We start from the raw sequence: 18,464 nt of genomic DNA on the forward strand, positions 1-18,464 counted from the left end.
ATGAAATCAATCTCTTCATTTTAGTTTTATATAATTTGTTTCCATGCTATACTAAAATGAAAAAAAAAATTGATGTCATTGTTCCATCCTGTTGCCTTAAAAGTCACTTGTTTCAAAAAGACTAGCTCCCACTTGGCCTACCCAAGATTCTGATGGTTCTCAGATCATTCTTTGAGAAGCACTAGTTGAAGTCACTGGTAAAAAGTATTGAACCATTGGCCTTCTTGATCCATGTGGACTATTATGCCAGTAACTATGTCCCCCAAGTTGACACTTATATTCTTAGAATATGACTTTTCAAAATAGACCATATTTTCCCAGTTGCCTAGAAGGATCTAGGTGGCTCAGTGGACAGTATACTGAGCCTAGAGTCAGGAAAACCTGAGTTCAAATCTGGCCTTGTACACTTACTAGCTGTGTGAACCTGGGCAAGTCACTGTTTGCCTTAGTTTCCTTAATTATAAGATGGGGACAATAATAGCACCTACCTCCCAGGGTTGTTGTGAGAATTAAATAAGAATATCTGTGAAAAGTACTTAGCACAGTGCCTGATGCTTAATAAATGCTTAAATGCTTGTGTCCTTCATTCCTCTTCTGGTTTATTATTGACCGGCACCTAGTAGGTTTTTTTTAACCATATGAAGACAAAATATATTAATGTATGGATTAAAATAAACTTAATGTGGCTGATCCAGGAGAGACTTACATTATCCCCCAACTCTTAGAAAACAAAAACAACACAGCTTTTAGATAAACAAAAAGAGCAGGGGAAATGTACAGTTGGCAGGCTGAGTATAATAAACAATAAGAAAATTGTTTTCTTTTGTCTGTCTCCCTTTTTAAGGGATTCCACAAATGAGTCAGGGTTCTGTAAGGATTCTTGACTTAAAGGAATGAAAGAGCAGAGGTTAGCCAGAATTTCAGAGGTCAGCATTACTCTTCAAACTTGGTACTACTTCTGCTGGAACAAGAGAATTTGGTAAGGTAAAAGATTCTCTTCCCATTAATATAACTTGAATCCATTGTGATAGGCGTTGGAAATATGTGTTAGTATAATGATCTGTTTAGATTTAAGGAAGAAAGCTCATACTGATAGGGACTTCCCTAGCTATATTTCTCTTAAAATAAAGGATGTAGAGTAGACATGTGTCGGTCTGTGATAAAGCCACTCACATCTCTTTTGCTGTGGTACATAAGAGATGTCTCCTGAACAACCCAGTGTTGTACATAGGAGTACAAAGAAAGCTTCATCTTTTACAAATGCATCACCCACAGTACTTTTTGACTATACCAATCAAGAACACAGAGATTGGTAAAATTCCTTAACCTCTCCCCTAATAGTTGGCTTATTCTGTTAAGTTATTTCTCCCTTCTCCTGGAGGTGGCCTTCTGATTATTTGTAGCTAGGGAACAGTTTAGCCAATAAAATTGAATTCATAGTGGGGAAAATTATTCATTTCCATTATTGCATTTCCTCTCCTCCCATTAAATTCAAAGCATATTTATTAACTTTATTCCGTCTGTAAGGCCCAAAGAATATGTTTGAAGGTTTTAAAAAAACACATTAAGAGAATGAATGTCTGGGGGGAAAACCCTATCTTATACTGGCCTATCTTAAGGCCAGGGTTTGTGCTTATGTTTGAAAGAAATCTATCTTGGCTAAAGTCTTGAAAAATTAAGGTCAAATAAAGTAGAAGGTGCACTTGCCATGTACAGTCTGCCAAGTAGTAGCCTGGTTATTTCTTTATAAAGTGCAAGCCACATGCTCTGTGGCTGTGCTTCGATCCTGGCTGGGGCTAGGGCAAAATGCATACCTTAAGATGAAAAAGATTAAAAGCATCATCTTCTCCCTCCTTCATAATTCCCCTCCCTTGCTTGTTCATCTTTTCAGTGTAACTATCTCCTTTTTAAAAGCATTTTGTTATAGACAGTTGGTAGTGCAGTGGAAAGAGTGCTGGATCTGTAGTCGGGAAAACCTGAGTTCATATGTAGCCTCAGACACTTACTAGCTGTTTGATCCTGGGAAAGTAACTTAGCTTCATTTCCTCAATTGAAAATGGGAATAACAACAGTACCTACCTTGCAGGGTAGATCAATAAAAGTGCTTAGCACAGTGGCTGTCACATAGCAAATGCTATTTAAATGTCTCTTAGTGATATAAGGGGAGAGAAGGGAAGAAACAAGCAGTTTAATGGTGTAGCCAAGATGACCTAGGTTTGAATCCTGCTTCTGATGTGAATGAGCTGTAGAAACTCTGGACAAGTTACAGTGAACAACCTTGGACAACTCTCTAAGTTATATAACATTTGATGACTCCTTCTGGTGGAGGGAGTTTCCCCACTGGGATTTCTACACCCAGGTTCAGGACACACACACACCCACCCTTCTCTCCTCCTCCAAAAAAACCAAGTGACCTTATCCCTTAAGTTTGGAGATTCAGATAAAGATATCTATATCTACTTTAAATCTTTAGAACCGTAGAATGTCAGCACTTAAAAAGGGAGCTTAGAGATCATCAACCACTTCATTTTGCAGATGAAAGAAACTTGAGGTCCAAAGATGTTGAAGTGACTAGCCCAGGGTCACACAGCTACTAGTGTCAGCCAGGCCAGGCCCTAGGTCTCCTCACTCAAGCCCCAGTGTTCTTGTATGAGAGAGTTGAGGTCAGGAGAGAAAAGTTCTAAGAAGGAACAACAGGTAAGAAATTTCCTTTAGTTTATTACTAAACTTAAACCAAGTTCTCATGCTGTTACTAGGTTGGAGGCACGTATGGTAAGGATATAACCTCCAGGGTGAAAGACGAACCGATCGCTGTATGTAAAACTTTCAATTTAAGTTTCAAGCTTTATCTATTCCCTTATTTCACTTAGTAGGATAGCTTCCTGAGCTTCAAGCCCCTTGAGTGTTTTATATTTAATTCATTCAAGGGTCATTGCTTTTTGAAATGAAAAACCAACACTCTCTAAAGTTTTCCTGGAAGAGTAATCATTTCCCAAATAATCATAATTAAAGCATTTACCGCTATAATTCCTTGATAATGAAAGGAATTTAAAGAACTATTGAATAACCTGTATCTCCCATCCATTTAGGATTTTAATATGGGTATGGGGGGGAGGTACAGGGAATGGCAAGCAACTTAAGCAAGATGGCCATAGATTTTTAAGAATGAAAAGCTTGGAGCATAGCTCATTAACACATTCTTGCTTTTACTCCCCTTTTCTCCTTTGGTGTCCTGGTTATGGTGATACATTGGTCTGTTTATGAATGACATTGGGTGACGAGTGCTTAAGCCGTGCAGGTGTGGTAAACTAACCTAACTCTGCTTTGAAATGATGCACAATCCACCTGAATGCTGAAACACTGCTTGGATTCTTTGAGAGCTTGTGCATGCCCTGGATTATTATTGTTATTTTTCTTTAATGATTTGCAGAAAACCATACTTGTATGGGATTTTCCTTTTCCTTTCAGGTACAAGATTTCAGTTGAATGGTTTTGAAAAATGACTTTAGGAAAAGGCTGGACCTTAATGCCATAATATCATTCACAAAGTAGTACAGTGGCTTCCCCCCATTTCATTTAATGCCTACACTTTAGAAATGTTACCATTTAACTGGTAAGGTCCCTACATATTTTACAAGTAACTAAATTTTGTTTCTATCACCATGTTTTATATGAAGTCTGCTTTTGTTTTTTCATTCAGATACAAAGTGGGCAAGGGTTTGAATTCTTTAAAGCCCACTGATTTACTTTCAGAGAGGTTTGTGAATAAAATACTGAAAGAAAATGCTATTTAGATTTATAACTCTCCCTCTACTTTCCCCCTTTGCCACCTCTATTTTAGGACAAACAAGATACCCTTGACATACACTTAGATTGCCCAGAAGAACTTTTAATTAGGGCAAAATCTAAAAACTCAATTTACCTACGATGTGTATGTGGGAGCTTAATATTATTTGTAGTGACAGCTGTATGATACCTTTAACGTGGACTAAACTTCAGGAGAAAGACAGATTTACTAGTACTTTAAATACTACATAGTACAACAGTACTTTCCTTCAGTATGCTTTCCCTTGTCCCTCATATTCTTAGCTGTTTGCTTTCAAAAAAAGTTGGATGGGTTTTGAGCTTTAGTTTAAAAGGACCTTTGGTTTTAACAGAATTGAGTGTCTACCTACCCATGTGGCAGGATGTGAAAATGGCACACATGAAAAGTGGACTAAGAAAGAGGTCCTTCCTTTGGGATGTACTTGGTTAATTTTGCCTCTCCTAAGGTTTGTTCCATCCTTTCCTCCCCCCTTTTAGGTTAATGAACAGTTTCATATGAACAATGTTCCAGTTTACAAAACTATTTTACCAGAATCCAAATTAATGGTGCACGCTGCAAATACAACTTCTAATGATTGGCTTTCTGTACTATTAAAGTTCTTCCCAGTTGTTAAGACTTTTTCCCTAAACCTCTTGCTTTGTGTGTGCTTTTTTTTAACAGGATGTATTCTTAATTTGCTTTTCCCTTGTGAGTCCTGCATCATTTGAAAATGTCCGTGCAAAGGTAAGGGGAAATTTAATTTTAAAAAATTAATATTTTAGGCTATGGGCTTGTTTTAGCTATTAATGGTAATTTCAGGAAGAAATTTTAAAAACCTACAGACCATTATGAGTCATCAAATAATTTTTGTAGTCCTTTACATTAAGAGGAATGTTGTTTCATTACAAAATAAGGTAATAATACAGTTGTGTGACTACAGCCTATAGATTTTGAAAGCTGTAACACACTATTGTCTGCTTAAAGAAATTCTCATTGAGGGGCAGCTAGGTGGCGCAGTGGATAGAACACCAGCCCTGGAGTCAGGAGGACCTGAGTTCAAATCCAGCCTCAGACACTTAACACTTACTAGCTGTGTGACCCTGGGCAAGTCACTTAACCCCAATTGCCTCACTAAAAAAAAAAAATCCCATTGAGAGGACTTAGTGGGATGATAGGTGTCCTTCCTCTATATTTTAGAAAGAAATTTAGATTTCCATCCTTAAGAGACTGGAAGTTGAGTCCCAGTACCTTTGTTATTGTGCCTAAAAACATTAACTCCTGGAACTTATTGATTGGGTTGATAGACATGTTCCTCGAAACTTATGGGGGAAGCAGGTCTATTCCTGGAATGCTCCAGTCAGTGGCTGACCTTCCACCCTAACCCATCCTATTTTACTGCCAGTCATAGTTCACTGACAGCCTGTAAGCCCATAGAATCCCGTTTCACTAAATTTTGGAAGTTTTAAGAAAAATGAAATCCAGTAGAGTTCCTGATCTAGATACAATAATAAAGTACTTTTTCCTTAAGATAAATGGATTTAAGAGAACAGAATAAATGGTGTACACCATTATTCCTTGTGTGTGACTAGTGTCCACTAGGTGGTTTGAGGCAAAGCATTGGGTGGGCATTTAGCATTTGGAACCGAGTCATTCATCATCAGGATGCGATTGCTAATTCAATGGCCGGACAAAGCAAACGATCTTTGCATAATTTTCATTTCTTTCTTCCATTGTCTAGTGGTATCCTGAAGTGCGGGCACCATTGTCCTAACACTCCCATAATTCTATGGGCACCAAACTTTGACCGTAGAGATGATAAAGACACGATTGAGAAACTAAAGGAGAAGAAGCTGACTCCAATTACCTACCCACAGGGCTTAGCCATGGCAAAAGAGATTGGTATGAAATCTTAACTGTTTACATTTGTGGCTTTCATATAAATAGGAGGTGCCGAGAACTTGTTTGCCTTTGAATGTGTAGCGAAATCATGTTTAGGAACATCAGAGTAGAGATGATATAAAAAGTTATCAGTATGCCTATTGACTTCATTATAGTAAGTCTTTTTTGGTTATGTTTCTTTTACAGGTGCTGTAAAGTATCTGGAATGTTCAGCACTCACACAGCGAGGCCTCAAGACAGTGTTTGATGAAGCTATTAGAGCAGTTCTTTGCCCACCCCCTGTCAAGAAGAGGAAGAGAAAATGTCTGCTGTTGTAAATGTTACAGCCCTGCCCTATTCCCCTTTGAACCTTTGTAAGCTTTGCTTAAACAGTGGAGCATTCACTCAATGCCAAGTTTTTGTTATAAATTAGTTTCTTTCCATAAAACCTTCTGAACCAATCAATAATTTCATCATTTTGTTTAAAGTGTTAGAGAATGATTTTTTTCACATTCTATTACAACTAAGTCCTAAAAAAGACAGACCTACTTAAAGCCTTATTTTTCAGAAGCCCTGTTCTTGCTCAGATTAAGTGTTGCCAAAATATCCACTGAACTAATTGCATTGTTGTGCTATGAACACTAAGCACTAAACTGTTTTAAAGACCTTTGTGTCTTTAAGAAGACTGTTTAATTTCTGATAGTAGGAAATGCAAAACACTTTCTAACTCATTTTTCAGATATGTAAAACAGTACAGTATACTTAGCAAAAATGTTTAATGCATTGATGATAATTTATCAACCCATGTTCATTATATAACATTGTACTGTATATCAGAATGGAACGTGTATAACCAAACTATAGTCTTTGGATCCATCTTTTGCTTTCACAGTAAAGATTCTTTCAAGAATTAAGGTCTTGCTGTGATTTCAAACAGAATTCCCATGGGTTTTTGTTAATGGAGTTCTCTTTAACAGCAATGTTTTGGGTTGAATTATTTGAAATATTTGGTTTCACCAAGGAATAAAGTCAGTATTTTACATACTCTGGAACCTAGGTTTAATTTACACTACATTGTAATACTGAAGAGTGGAAAACTGAAATTTTTGTCACGGGTAAAAAGTTTAAAAAGCAGAGCAGTTAACATCTGTCAAATGCAGTAGATAAGAAAGGTTGATGTTCTAGGTAAGTGTTTTGTTTCTAACCTTTTCCTTTTTCTTCTTTTTCCCTCCCCCCCAAGTAGGGCATTCATTTAATACAACTCTGAACTGGTCATTCCCACAGTTGTGAACTTAGTAAATGCTTTTTTCATCAAACCCTTTCTTACTGAGCAATATTACTCTACTTGTATTTTAAAATCTTTCTGATTATGTATTAGAACTTTGCATTTTTGTAGTTTAGAAAAAAGCGCATTCTTTTCATGTTACCTTTGTTCAAACTACATGTGCTTTCTTTAGTCCTTCTAGTTAACTAGATGTAAAAATCATGTGATGCAGCTTTAAAAAAACTTTTTTTAAAATATACTTTAGCTATTAAAATATGAACCTTCTTAAACATCACTGTATTGCCAGGTTCCCAACACTGTACACTACTAATGTGGCCCTGTTCTTGACCTCACTTATATGTACACATGCTCCTATTGCTTTTCCTAGTAACGTGACCTCGGGCCGTGAGGTTGTCAGCTTAGTGCTAATGCTAACAAAGTTCTTTACATCCTAAAACAAACACTGGCAAGAATACACAATATTGAACTACAACCTTTACAACCACTAGAAACAAAATTTTGAAGATGCAAAAGTATTGCAAAATTGTGGAGTGTTTTTACATTGATCTTTTGCTAATGCAATTAGCAGTATGTTTTGCATGTATGACTTAATAAATCCTTGAATCACGTACTGGTAATGCTTGCATTTTTGAGAATTTTGTGAATGGTCTCTAATAAATGTTCTTATTTGCCATTCTTTTGATAAACTGTGTTTTGGGGTTAAGATTTCTGGAAATGTTATCACCAGTTTTCTGTTGCTTAAGTACTATCAATATAAAATATCTACAATGTGGTCACATGCATTTTCTCACTTAACCAATTCATGAAGTAAATGTAATTGAAATTTTAAACCCCTAAACTTAACACCTGGAAAAAAGCTCAAGTCACTTGACCTTTCAAGTTCAAAGCCCAAGTTATTAACATTCAAATCCAGTATATCCTTTAGTATTAACTATTTTGCAAAGAAGCCAGTCCTTAGTACAGATTTTAGTACAGGGTCTAGATAAAAGCTAAAATGATTTTATTTTTTTTAAAACCCTGTTTTTCAGAAACGTTGACAAAATGCACATCAATTCTGCAGTCGCATTTTTCTTATGCTGAAGCTTAAGACTGGGCTAATAGCAGTAAGGGAAAATAGGGTTTGGGAGGTTGTGTTGTGCTTTTGTTTAAAAAGTGTTTTCCCAAGTATTTACATTCCCTGCACATACACATCCAACAACCAGTCTTAGAATCCTTACCACAAAAAAACTTGTGTGCTTTAAAGGCAGAAGCCCTTCCAGAAAGCAACTGTCTGAGAATTTTAATTACAGTCAAGGTAGGTATAAAAGAAGTGTCTAAAGACTAAGTCCAAGTTTCAAACATTTTTTATAAAATCTTAAGTTTGGATGTACAAGGGACCTCTAAACCCTCATTTTACAGATGAGGAAATGGAAGCCTAAAAGCTAGTCAACAAGTGACATAGAGAACACATTGCGACTCTTTCCCACTGCCCACAACTGGAAAATCTTAAAAAACGAGAAACTAGTGACTTGGTTTTTTCTGGCCCTTTTGTCCCCCATAGTTACTCTGAAACAGAAAAGGTTTCATTCTGATGCTGGGGAAATTAAAGTAATAGTGCCACCATGGCCCACTACAAAAAGTTATATTTTAATACTCTGCTCCTACAACAATAATGAACCTGTTGGCTATGTATAAGAATGCATACTTCATTCTGCAGCTGTATGCCACCTCTTGCATATGGAAGCACAGATTTCACTGTCAGTCCTCTTGTCATAATTAGCATTAGAGTCTTGCTTGCTCTCCTGGTTCTACTTGTTTCATTCTGCATCAGTCCATACAAGCTTCTCATGTTTCTCAGAATTATTTCTTATAGATCCATTTAATATTTCCATTATATTCACATACTTTAATTATTTCAACCCATTGCCCAGGGAGTATCAACTTTCCTTCCAATAGAGTACTATTCTAAATATTTTTGTTTAAATGGGACCTATTTCTGACCCTTCTTGGCACATAGGCCATGTCGAATTGGACCAGCTCTTGCCCCGCTTCTCACAGCCACTCTTGTGGCCTACAGCATAAAGATTTAGGCCAAAATAAAACTAGCTAAATTGATCTTTGTTCTAAGTACAATCAGAATTGTAAAAGGGATGTGGCTGATTTGCATATTAGTTAACATGAAGACAAAACACTGACTGGCAGAGTGATTTTACCATCACTGTCTTCTGCTGTGACAGGACTGGCAGTATGCCAGAGTGGAGAGAATGGTGGGCTTGATGTCAGTAAAGGTCTAGGTCAAAATTCTGGTGTGTGACCCTAGACATGTCACAGCCTCGAGTTTCTCAGAAAACAAAACATAAAAATATTTATAAGGGTATTGTCAGGAATATACTTTGTAAACCATGAGGAGCTACATATAGAATGGACCTATTTTGTAATAACAAAACAATGGCTTGCATTTGATTACACAGAAAACCATTGATGTGGCACCATAGCTTATGTGACCCTTTCTCCAAAATATCCAACCCAGAAGCAGGCACATATCCCAGAAGAATATTCTTTGTACAATGAAAACTTCACATAATGTCTAGCACAACTCAAAACTCCTGTGTTAGAATGAAACAGCTAGACAGTAATGAATTTTTCTTTAAGATCCAGGGAGTAGTTTAATCAGGAACTCAACAGATACTCGAATGCTCTCTACCACCCTCCCCCCAGCAAAGAAAAACTTTACACTAACAAAGGGTAAATTTGTTATGGAAGGGTCACATTTTTCCAGTATAACCTTTAGCTTCAGAGGATTATTTCTAGCCTATCAACCAGCAGGGAAACTTTCATCACCAATACATATCTATCTTCTGCAACTTCTAGACTAGTCTTAAGAGAGCTGCCTGGAAAGAGGTTGTGATTTGACCACTAGTCAAATAAGATGACTAACTCAGGCATAATATCTATCCACTATGACCCCACAGCAAGGAGGGGTATAGTCCTCACTGTAGTAGGATCATATATAAAGTATTCAGTTCTGTGTGCCACATTTTAAGGAGGCACTGCTAAGCTGAGGATAAGGAAACTTAAAACCGTTTCTATTCCTCTTTGCAGATGAAGACAGCAGCAGAGAGGTTGTGACTTGTCCAAGGGATATCCAGATAGTTCAAAAACTAGCAAAACCAGGTCTAGAATCTAAGTAACCCCTGTATTTAAGTATCTAAAGAATCCCAGGGAGTTAAAACAGACCAATCAGTATTGGTATGGTAGTAGGACTCTAAGAATTAAAGGGGTCCAAAAATATAACAAGTTGCTTTATTAGGGAATCAACTTTCCATTACTAAAAGGCGTTCAGTCTGTAACCACTTGTCAACGAGGTAAAGAAAACTCGTCCATCAGGCAGAGCTGAACTAGACTACTAAGGTCCATTCTAACTCTATGAAGCAACAGGATTTCTATTTTTCACTAAGCTAAATAGTCATCCTTTCCCAACCACCAAGATTTTTTTGGGGGGGGGGGTGGCAAAAGAAGCAGGTTATATTATGTTTTGACACCAATCATTTCCCAACAAATAATGCCACCCATAGTCTTTTCCCACCAAAAAAGTTAAGCAAAAGCACCTTAGTGTTATTTTGGCTGATGGGCCATATATCACTTTTAATTTTTGTAGTTTTTACTATTTGGGTCCTTTAACTTATAATTTAGAACACGGAGAACAAGTGATCATTAGGCTTTTGCTAGGAAAACTATAAGAAGGCAGTCTATTTTACTATGGAATAGCTGTTAGGAAGTTTTTCTGGAACATTATTTTGCTTAGACAAGGAACAATGGGTAGAAACTGCAGAGAGAAATTTAGGCTCTTTTTCTATGCTTATTAACCTCATCAGCTCCCAGAAGTTCAGTTATCATCGCTATGCAGGTGATTCCTAGCCTTCATTGTTCCAGCTCCCCACATCAGGGACTACCTAATATGCATTTCAAAATGGCGATCATCTCAAACTCACTATGTCCAAAACTGAACCCATTACACTGCCGGCTCTGTAAAGCTAACTGCCCCATCCCACCTCAGCTATTTCAGTACAGGGAACCATCATCCTCCGCAGGATGTCAACTCCACTTTCACCCCACAAACCCAATCACTTGCCAGATGTCATTTTTACCTCCTCTGTTTCTCACACCTGTCCCCTTTTCTATTCACAGAGCCACCATCTTGGCTCAGGCCCTCATCACCTCTTTCCTTGACTATTCCAACAGCCTGAATGGTTTTACAAATCTCTCCCCATTGTAATCCATTCTTCACATAGCTGACCAAATGATTTTCTTAATTGCAGGTCTGGCCTGGCAACCTCCCTACTCAAATTCTAGTAGCTCCCATGTCGATAAAATACGCATTCTTCTGTTGGCATTTAAAGCCCTTCATAACCTGGTCCCAACCTAGCTTCCCAACCTCATGACATGTTCCTGAAATGGATAGTTGGAACCACTGGGGTCAAACTTAAACAAAAGGGAGAAAGAGGAGAACCGAATCAAACCTAATAACCACATATTGACTTAGAAAGACACCTATTAACATTATCACTGTTCTACTGTGATTCTAACTTGGTCGTATTGAGACTGCATGTGTGACACCTTTAATATTAGACATAATTACTTCACACACAACTCACCCATCTGCCTTTTCATGGTCTTTGTCCCATGCCTGAAATACTTGCCTTACATACTCACCTCTTGAAATCCTGTTTTAAGGCTCAGTTCAAGTACCACCTCCTACATGAAGAAGCTTTCCCTGCATGAAACTTCCAGTTATCTCTTCCTCCCAAAACTACCTCCAATTCACTTTGTATATATTCTGCATATATAAATAAAAGTTGTCTCCCTCAATAGAATGTAAATTCCTTGAGGACATGAATTCTTTCATTTTTGTCTTTTCATGTGCCTGGCACATAGGTAATACAACGTACTTGTTCATTTATATCAGGAAAAACAATTTGATCTATCCCATGTTTCACAAGGCAACTGACTTCGAGCACAGATGACCACTTAGATGGAGATGTAGTAAGGATTCCTTTTTGGGAATGAGTTGTACTAGATGGCCACTAAGCACCCTTCCAATACTAAAACTGTGTGGATGCCCTTAAGGTGATCCTAGTACCCATACAATAGACCCAGTGTTAAAACAACCACCTTTAAAAATAATAGTTATATGCATGAACTGATGATGAGTGAGATAAGCAGAACCAGGAGAACACTGTATCATCAACATTATGTGTTGATCAACTGTGATAGACTAGATTCTTCTCACCAATCCAACAGTACAAGAAAGTTCCAAAGGACTCATGATGGAAAAGGCTCTCCAAATACAGAAAAAAAACAACTGTGGAATATGGACGCTGATTGGACCATACTATTTCTTTTGTTTTTGGTGCTGTTGTTTTTCCTTTTTGAGGTTTTTCTTTTTGCTCCGATTCTTCTCGTGTAACATGATGTTATATGTGTATGTGTGTGTGTGTATAAAAACCTATATCAGATTGGCTGCCGTCTGGGAGGGAGAAAAATTTGAAATTTGAAATCTTATCTAAACAAATGTTGAAAACTAAAATAAATAAATTAATTTAAAAAATAATACAGTCATAAAGAGCAAAACTTTTACTTCAGGATCAAGCAGCAAAAGGTAGGATAAGGATGATAAACTGCAATAAGAAACACTGTCCTTCTGGAACACTCTAGAGCCTCTGCCCCATTTCTAGTCTGCTTTTGAAGATATTATCATGTTCACAAAAATTCTTAAGACTTTATTTCTATTTACAATAGCACAGTATAAACACGTGCAAAACATGATTGCTTTTGGATCACGAAGTACAACATCAGTTCTAACTTCTTGGAAACAAATTCCATAGAAAAGTGCATCCATCATTGTGTGAGTACTGAGATAATACATATAAGTGCCTTCTTTTTGGGCCTCCAAAGAGGCGGGGAAAGATACATCAGCTGACTACAAAAGAGTTGTAAGTGAAGGAAGGGTCGAAAAAAATATCAATTGTGTTGATATTGCGGAGAGCCCTAAAAGTGGAAACCAAGTCCAAATAACGTAGAAAAGGCTCCCAAAGATGGCTGACGTCGTAAAGTGAACAATGAGGGAGCAGCATTCCCTGCCCATCGCACTACCTCCCTTCCTGCTCTCCCACAGCTTTAGGGGGAGAGTTCCACTTAAGAAGTCTGTGGCAAGGGGGACTCAGCAAAAGGATTCCCAGTAAGAGTTCTCTATGTAGAGAGTTCAATGTCTATCTAAGGGGTTAATGACAGTATTTTGCCTCACCTCTCCCTGAGGATAACTTTTTTATTGAAACTTTTAACATGTCCCTATGGAGAAATTTTTTTTGTCCTTTTCATGACTGAGTTAGGAGAACCCATGATTAAAAAAATGTATTGCATATTTGGAAACCTGGGGAAAAAGGATCAAATAAATTTAAACTTCTGAGATAGTACAGGCCTTGCTTGTTAAGGGGTTGTATTTGAGGTAATTAATCCCTGCAGATACATTTTGTGACTTAAAAAATGGCTGTTAAATATGATAATAAGAATACCAACCTCTACTTCTTGCTCTAAGTTTCAGCCACAATTATGAGCCCCTTCCAAGTTGGTTATTGGAGAGAAGCAATTTATTCCATGGCTGGCAGAGAAAGCGGCCACATCCTTCTTTAAGTCTCCAAAAATAGTTACCTATAGGCTCTTCTGAGATTACTTTCATGTCTGGAGTTGCTTAGTTTCTATCTTACTCCCAGTGCCTTCTCCTCTTATAACCCGATTCTGTTAAAAATGTCATTAAGGTTCATTCCAATAGTCACCCTTCCTCAAACAGGTTTCTTCATAGAGCAGTTTCAAAATCACAAGTGATGAAAATCCAATCTCTAGTTTCTTCATAAATTATTCAAGTACAAATAAGTCAGTTGTCCCTGGAGTATCCAAAATATGATGAAAAATACTGTTTTCCAATAGCTATGGTCATGCTATATTAGTATTAAAATCTCCTTGTGCTGGACAAGAAATACAGGTTGCTCTTTCAGAGACTACACTATCTAAGGCTCTAATGAGGATGTCTGGCATGTGGTCTGTTAACATTTTGGGGCCTATAAGAATTTTGTTGAATTCTGCTTCGGTTGCCCACCTTGCACTATATCTGGAAGTAGAACAGCAACAAGACCTGAAAATAAGAAAAACAAAATAAGCTCTCAACAAATGCAAACACAACTTGACCTAACCTCAAAACAAAAACAAATCTTGAAAACCTGGGTCTTTGTGAGGAAACAATATAGGAAGGCTGTGTGTTTATAACAAGTAGAGCACATACTGATACCATTTACCAGTTATATTAAAACCATCTGCCTCTCTCCCACCAGTGTAACTGTGGAATATGCTTTCATTATTTTGTATATTCATACATATCATATTAATTAATGTTTTCATTAAGCTGCTTTCTATACTCACTTCCCTGAGTTGTCATCCTCAACAAGGTGGATAATTCTTCCAGGAGGATAAAGATGAGGATACCTAGTTGGGGATTCTCTAGGAGATTCATCAAAAACATTGTATGAAGGTGATCCATGTATGAACAGACTTTGCTCTCCCAGCAGAGGCTGAGTCAGGTCTGCCTGGTTTCCACCTTCCAATTCTGTTGGGAAGTTATCTGGATCTCCTCCAAACAGTTCATACCAACACCCACGCAACAGGATCTTATACTGGATTATAAAACAGGAGAGATATTACTAGGTAAGACCTTAGTATTTATGTCGTGTTATATGAAAGCTTTTGAAGACTCTGGATCCTACAATAACACAAGGCTAATACATGGCTAAGTGATTTCAGAAAAGGAAAAACATACAAATGAACCAAAGTCAATCCATACCAATCATTTCTAGTTGTGATACTTGATTCATTTCACCTAATTTCAGCACTTTCCTGGGGACATGCTACTCTAAACACCAGGCAAAAAAGAGTCAAGTAAATAATTCTGATACAATCATAGACTACTAACAGCTAGAAGGGGTCTTAAAGGTTATGTAGTCCAACCCATTCATTTTCTAGATGAGTACAGTCAAATGAATATCAATGAAAATGGCTTTTAGTTCACTGAAAGGAAGGATTTTTCAAGACCATTAGAAAAATCTTTCCATTTTAAGCTGAAAACTTCCCTCTAACACCTCCATATACCATTATATCTAGGCTAAAAATGATGCCTGTTGGAGAATTGAGGAAGGATTTAAAAGTCACATTACCAAATTACCTTAGGTTTATTACAATGAGCTATCACTCTCAGTATTCTTCTCTTCAAATCTTCCAAGTTGGTCACACTTAACCTGTTAGGCAAAGAAAATTAAAATAACTCTGAAGCTCAGCTCTATAAAATCCTAGGTCCAGAGGTATTCATGTAATTGTAAACCAGTCAGTAGCCTTACCTTGGAATAACATCCTTTCCAAGAACAAGTGATACAATAAAGCTTTTGGAATATTCAGAAAGGGATTTGCTTTAAAAAAAATGCACAAATAAAGTTAGTTGCATTCTGCCTACTATATCCTACCTAAGATTTTGCAAACTTTACAAGGTCATTGAGATTTCAGTTTCTATAAAAACTAGAGAAGATGGCTAGCTTCTAAAAGTAAGAAATACTACAGCTTAAACAATATATTGATCATATTTCAATAAATCAATATATAACGTCAACAATACTGAAAAAGCAAATGTAGAATCTCCCTCTAAGGAATTCTTCCAATTTAACCATCTGAGTTAACGTTTTCATCTATAAGACTATGAAGTAATTAGGCCTCCTGAATTATTCTTCAATAACATGCAGTGCCTGATGCAATATATTATTTGGCAACAACAATAATGAAAAATAATTTTTTTTTTTTTTGGTGAGGCAATTGGGGTTAAGTGACTTGCCCAGGGTCACACAGCTAGTAAGTGTTAAGTGTCTGAGGCTGGATTTGAACTCAGGTACTCCTGAATTCAGGGCCAGTGCTTTATCCACTGTGCCATCTAGCTGCCCCATATAATTTCTTAACTAAATATCCCGTCAAATTAATTAAAAACCCAGAGCAGAATTTATTTATTTTGAAGAGATGACATCTACAATTATTTTCATCTTCCTTAACAAAATTATAATTTAACTCATCCTAATTTCATCTGTTATTAAGAGATGAACTGTATGGTCAGAACTGAGGTCTATTTAAATTCCCTCATCCCAACTACAATTTCCCTTTTGTATTGTGACTTGTTTTGGGGGGGAGGGGAGGAAATGAGGGTTAAATGACTTGCCCAAGGTCACACAGCTAGTAAATATCAAGTGTCTGAGATCAGATTTGAACTCAGGTCCTCCTGAATCCAGGGCTGGTGCTTTATCCACTGTGCCACCTAGCTGCCTCCAAGTTCCCTTTTTTAAATCCAATTGTCACACTGGGTGTGAAGGCCAAGGGTAAAAGATGCCACCTTAGTATGATTATAGCAACTATTCTGTCTTGACATTTAAGAAATCAGGCAATTACCTTAGCAGTCCCCTGGGGGGAGAAAAGGCATAACACTTGACTTCTGGATAGGAATTTTTGAGCATGATGGTTAATAAAGAAGCTGCTCCTGCTCCCAAGCTGTGACCTACTACAACAAGTTGGTATTCCTACAGACACACCAAAAAAAAAAAAAAAAAGGCAGAATCTTAGTGAACAGCTAACATGCACAATTTTACTACAACAAAACATTTATGATCAAAAGACTTAGCACCAAAGCAGAGTGCAATGAAATCTGGTATTAAAAATAAACCTCACAGGTGCAATGCTGAATGCTTGACTCAATATTCCATCGTTGATCAGTCTTTGGTAAACGTATCTGGCAGCCTGAGAAATCCCCTAGAAATTCAGAGAGGGAAGAAAAGTTTATAATCCCCAAAGGAGGAAGATTCAGCTGATTTGATGTTTAAAAGCATGTAATCAAATCCATCCCATAGCTGGCCTATTAACCCTCTGTCCTCATCTTCTCAGTTGCTATACACACACACACGAAAACAAACACTAGAAATGGAACCTTGAAGTAAAATGAAAATATCGTGTTCTAAGTCAATCAACAGTCACAACATTTATTAAGCGCCTTCTGTGTACTGGCAAGAGAGAAAGACTAAAACCAGTAAGAAGGTAGGAGAGGGGAGATTCACTTTGAATAAGGTCTTTGTAATAAATTAGAGCTCTCCAATAAGGAAATGGGCTCCTTTTCACAGGAAGTGTTAAAGCAGACTTGAGATGTTGTAAAGGGAATTCTTGCACAGAATTTGAGGTTGGGGTAGATGACTTCTAAGGTCCTTTCAACTCTTATGGTTTTATAGCTTTATAATTTATAATTCCAGGCACTAAAAAAAAAAAGAATCACCTCTTAAGTAAACACAAGGCTATTGGATCTAAGAGATGTGTACTTCCAGTGACAACCAGAAAATTCTATGTTTCCAGATGTGACCTATATACTCTTGAGCATCAACATCAACTCACATTAAAAAAAAATTTATAGTAACACCTCTGTGGCAAAGAGCTGAAAAATAACTGGGTGTCCATCAAGTGGGGAATGGCAGAACAAATTATAGTGTATTAATGTAATGGATTATTTTTGTGGTGTAAAAAAAATGACAAAAGGGACATTCAGAGGAACTCGACTTATAAACTACTGCAGAGTGAAATGTGCAGATCAGGAGAATAATTTATCTGACTACAATAATGTAAAGGCAAATAACTGAAAATTTTAAGAACTCTGATCACTTCAACAACCAATCCTAACTCCAGAAGGCTGCTGATGAAGCATGCATCCCACTCGGTGATGGAATGGAGGTACACTTTCTCAGCCACAAATGAATGTATAAATTTGTTTTGCTTGATTTCACTTATTCGTTACCAAAAAAGGCTTTTATTTTAAGAAAGAGGAAAGCTGTAGGAAGGTGTAAGGGGGGTAATCATAGTGAAGGAAAAAAGTTATCAATAAAACATTTAAAATACACAGAAGAGATCAGAAGGCACTTCAGACATGTACATGGACAAGCAGGGTAAGATGGAACTACTATGTTAAATTTAATAAATACTTTAAAAAGCTAAGCTATACATAAGTTTTGTATACAATCCTCTTTTACTGTTCTTTCTATGAGGAAATGTGGGTTGGGCCATGTTTATCAAGTTCATAAAAAAAAGGTAATGCCTTTAGTTAAAGATCCAAAACAATAAGAAATTAACAATTGAAGCCAAAGCACCTCAAGGACTTGGCATCCAAAAGTTTTCTTTATTAGGTGAACAGACTATCTTTGCATGCATTTTAGTAAATATCTTTGCTATAGTATGTATAAGCTTGATTTAAAATTTCTTTCCATTTTTTTTTTTTTTTGGTACATGTAAATACCCAGGAGATTGGGATTCCAGTCTTTCACAAATTTCAGCATCAGGGGCAGCTAGGTGGCGCAGTGGATAGAGCACCGGCCCTGTCAGGAGTATCTGAGTTCAAATCCGGCC

General features: G+C 37.1%; 2 protein-coding genes across 3 annotated transcripts in view; one reads left to right on the top strand and one right to left on the bottom strand.

Annotated features, from left to right (window-relative positions):
- RAC1 (Rac family small GTPase 1) overlaps window positions 1-7,577 on the top strand; it is a 41,020-nt gene extending 33,443 nt beyond the window's left edge. Inside the window, 4 exon segments of the mRNA XM_043969231.1 lie at window positions 4,487-4,549; window positions 5,544-5,561; window positions 5,563-5,704; window positions 5,891-7,577. Of these exon segments, the coding sequence (XP_043825166.1) occupies window positions 4,487-4,549; window positions 5,544-5,561; window positions 5,563-5,704; window positions 5,891-6,021 (354 nt within the window). The 3' untranslated portion in view covers window positions 6,022-7,577.
- A 5,001-nt stretch (window positions 7,578-12,578) lies between these two features.
- Window positions 12,579-18,464, bottom strand: part of DAGLB (diacylglycerol lipase beta) — a 47,363-nt gene continuing 41,477 nt past the window's right edge. For both annotated transcript variants that reach the window (XM_043979148.1, XM_043979149.1), the window contains exons 10-15: window positions 16,752-16,832; window positions 16,476-16,603; window positions 15,389-15,457; window positions 15,217-15,289; window positions 14,421-14,671; window positions 12,579-14,136 (exon numbers count right to left, since the gene is read on the bottom strand). In XM_043979148.1, the coding sequence (XP_043835083.1) occupies window positions 13,938-14,136; window positions 14,421-14,671; window positions 15,217-15,289; window positions 15,389-15,457; window positions 16,476-16,603; window positions 16,752-16,832 (801 nt within the window). In that variant the 3' untranslated portion in view covers window positions 12,579-13,937. The remainder of the gene's footprint in view (window positions 14,137-14,420; window positions 14,672-15,216; window positions 15,290-15,388; window positions 15,458-16,475; window positions 16,604-16,751; window positions 16,833-18,464) is intronic.

Source organism: Dromiciops gliroides, chromosome 1 (assembly GCF_019393635.1).
Source record: "Dromiciops gliroides isolate mDroGli1 chromosome 1, mDroGli1.pri, whole genome shotgun sequence".
NCBI lineage: Eukaryota > Metazoa > Chordata > Mammalia > Microbiotheria > Microbiotheriidae > Dromiciops > Dromiciops gliroides.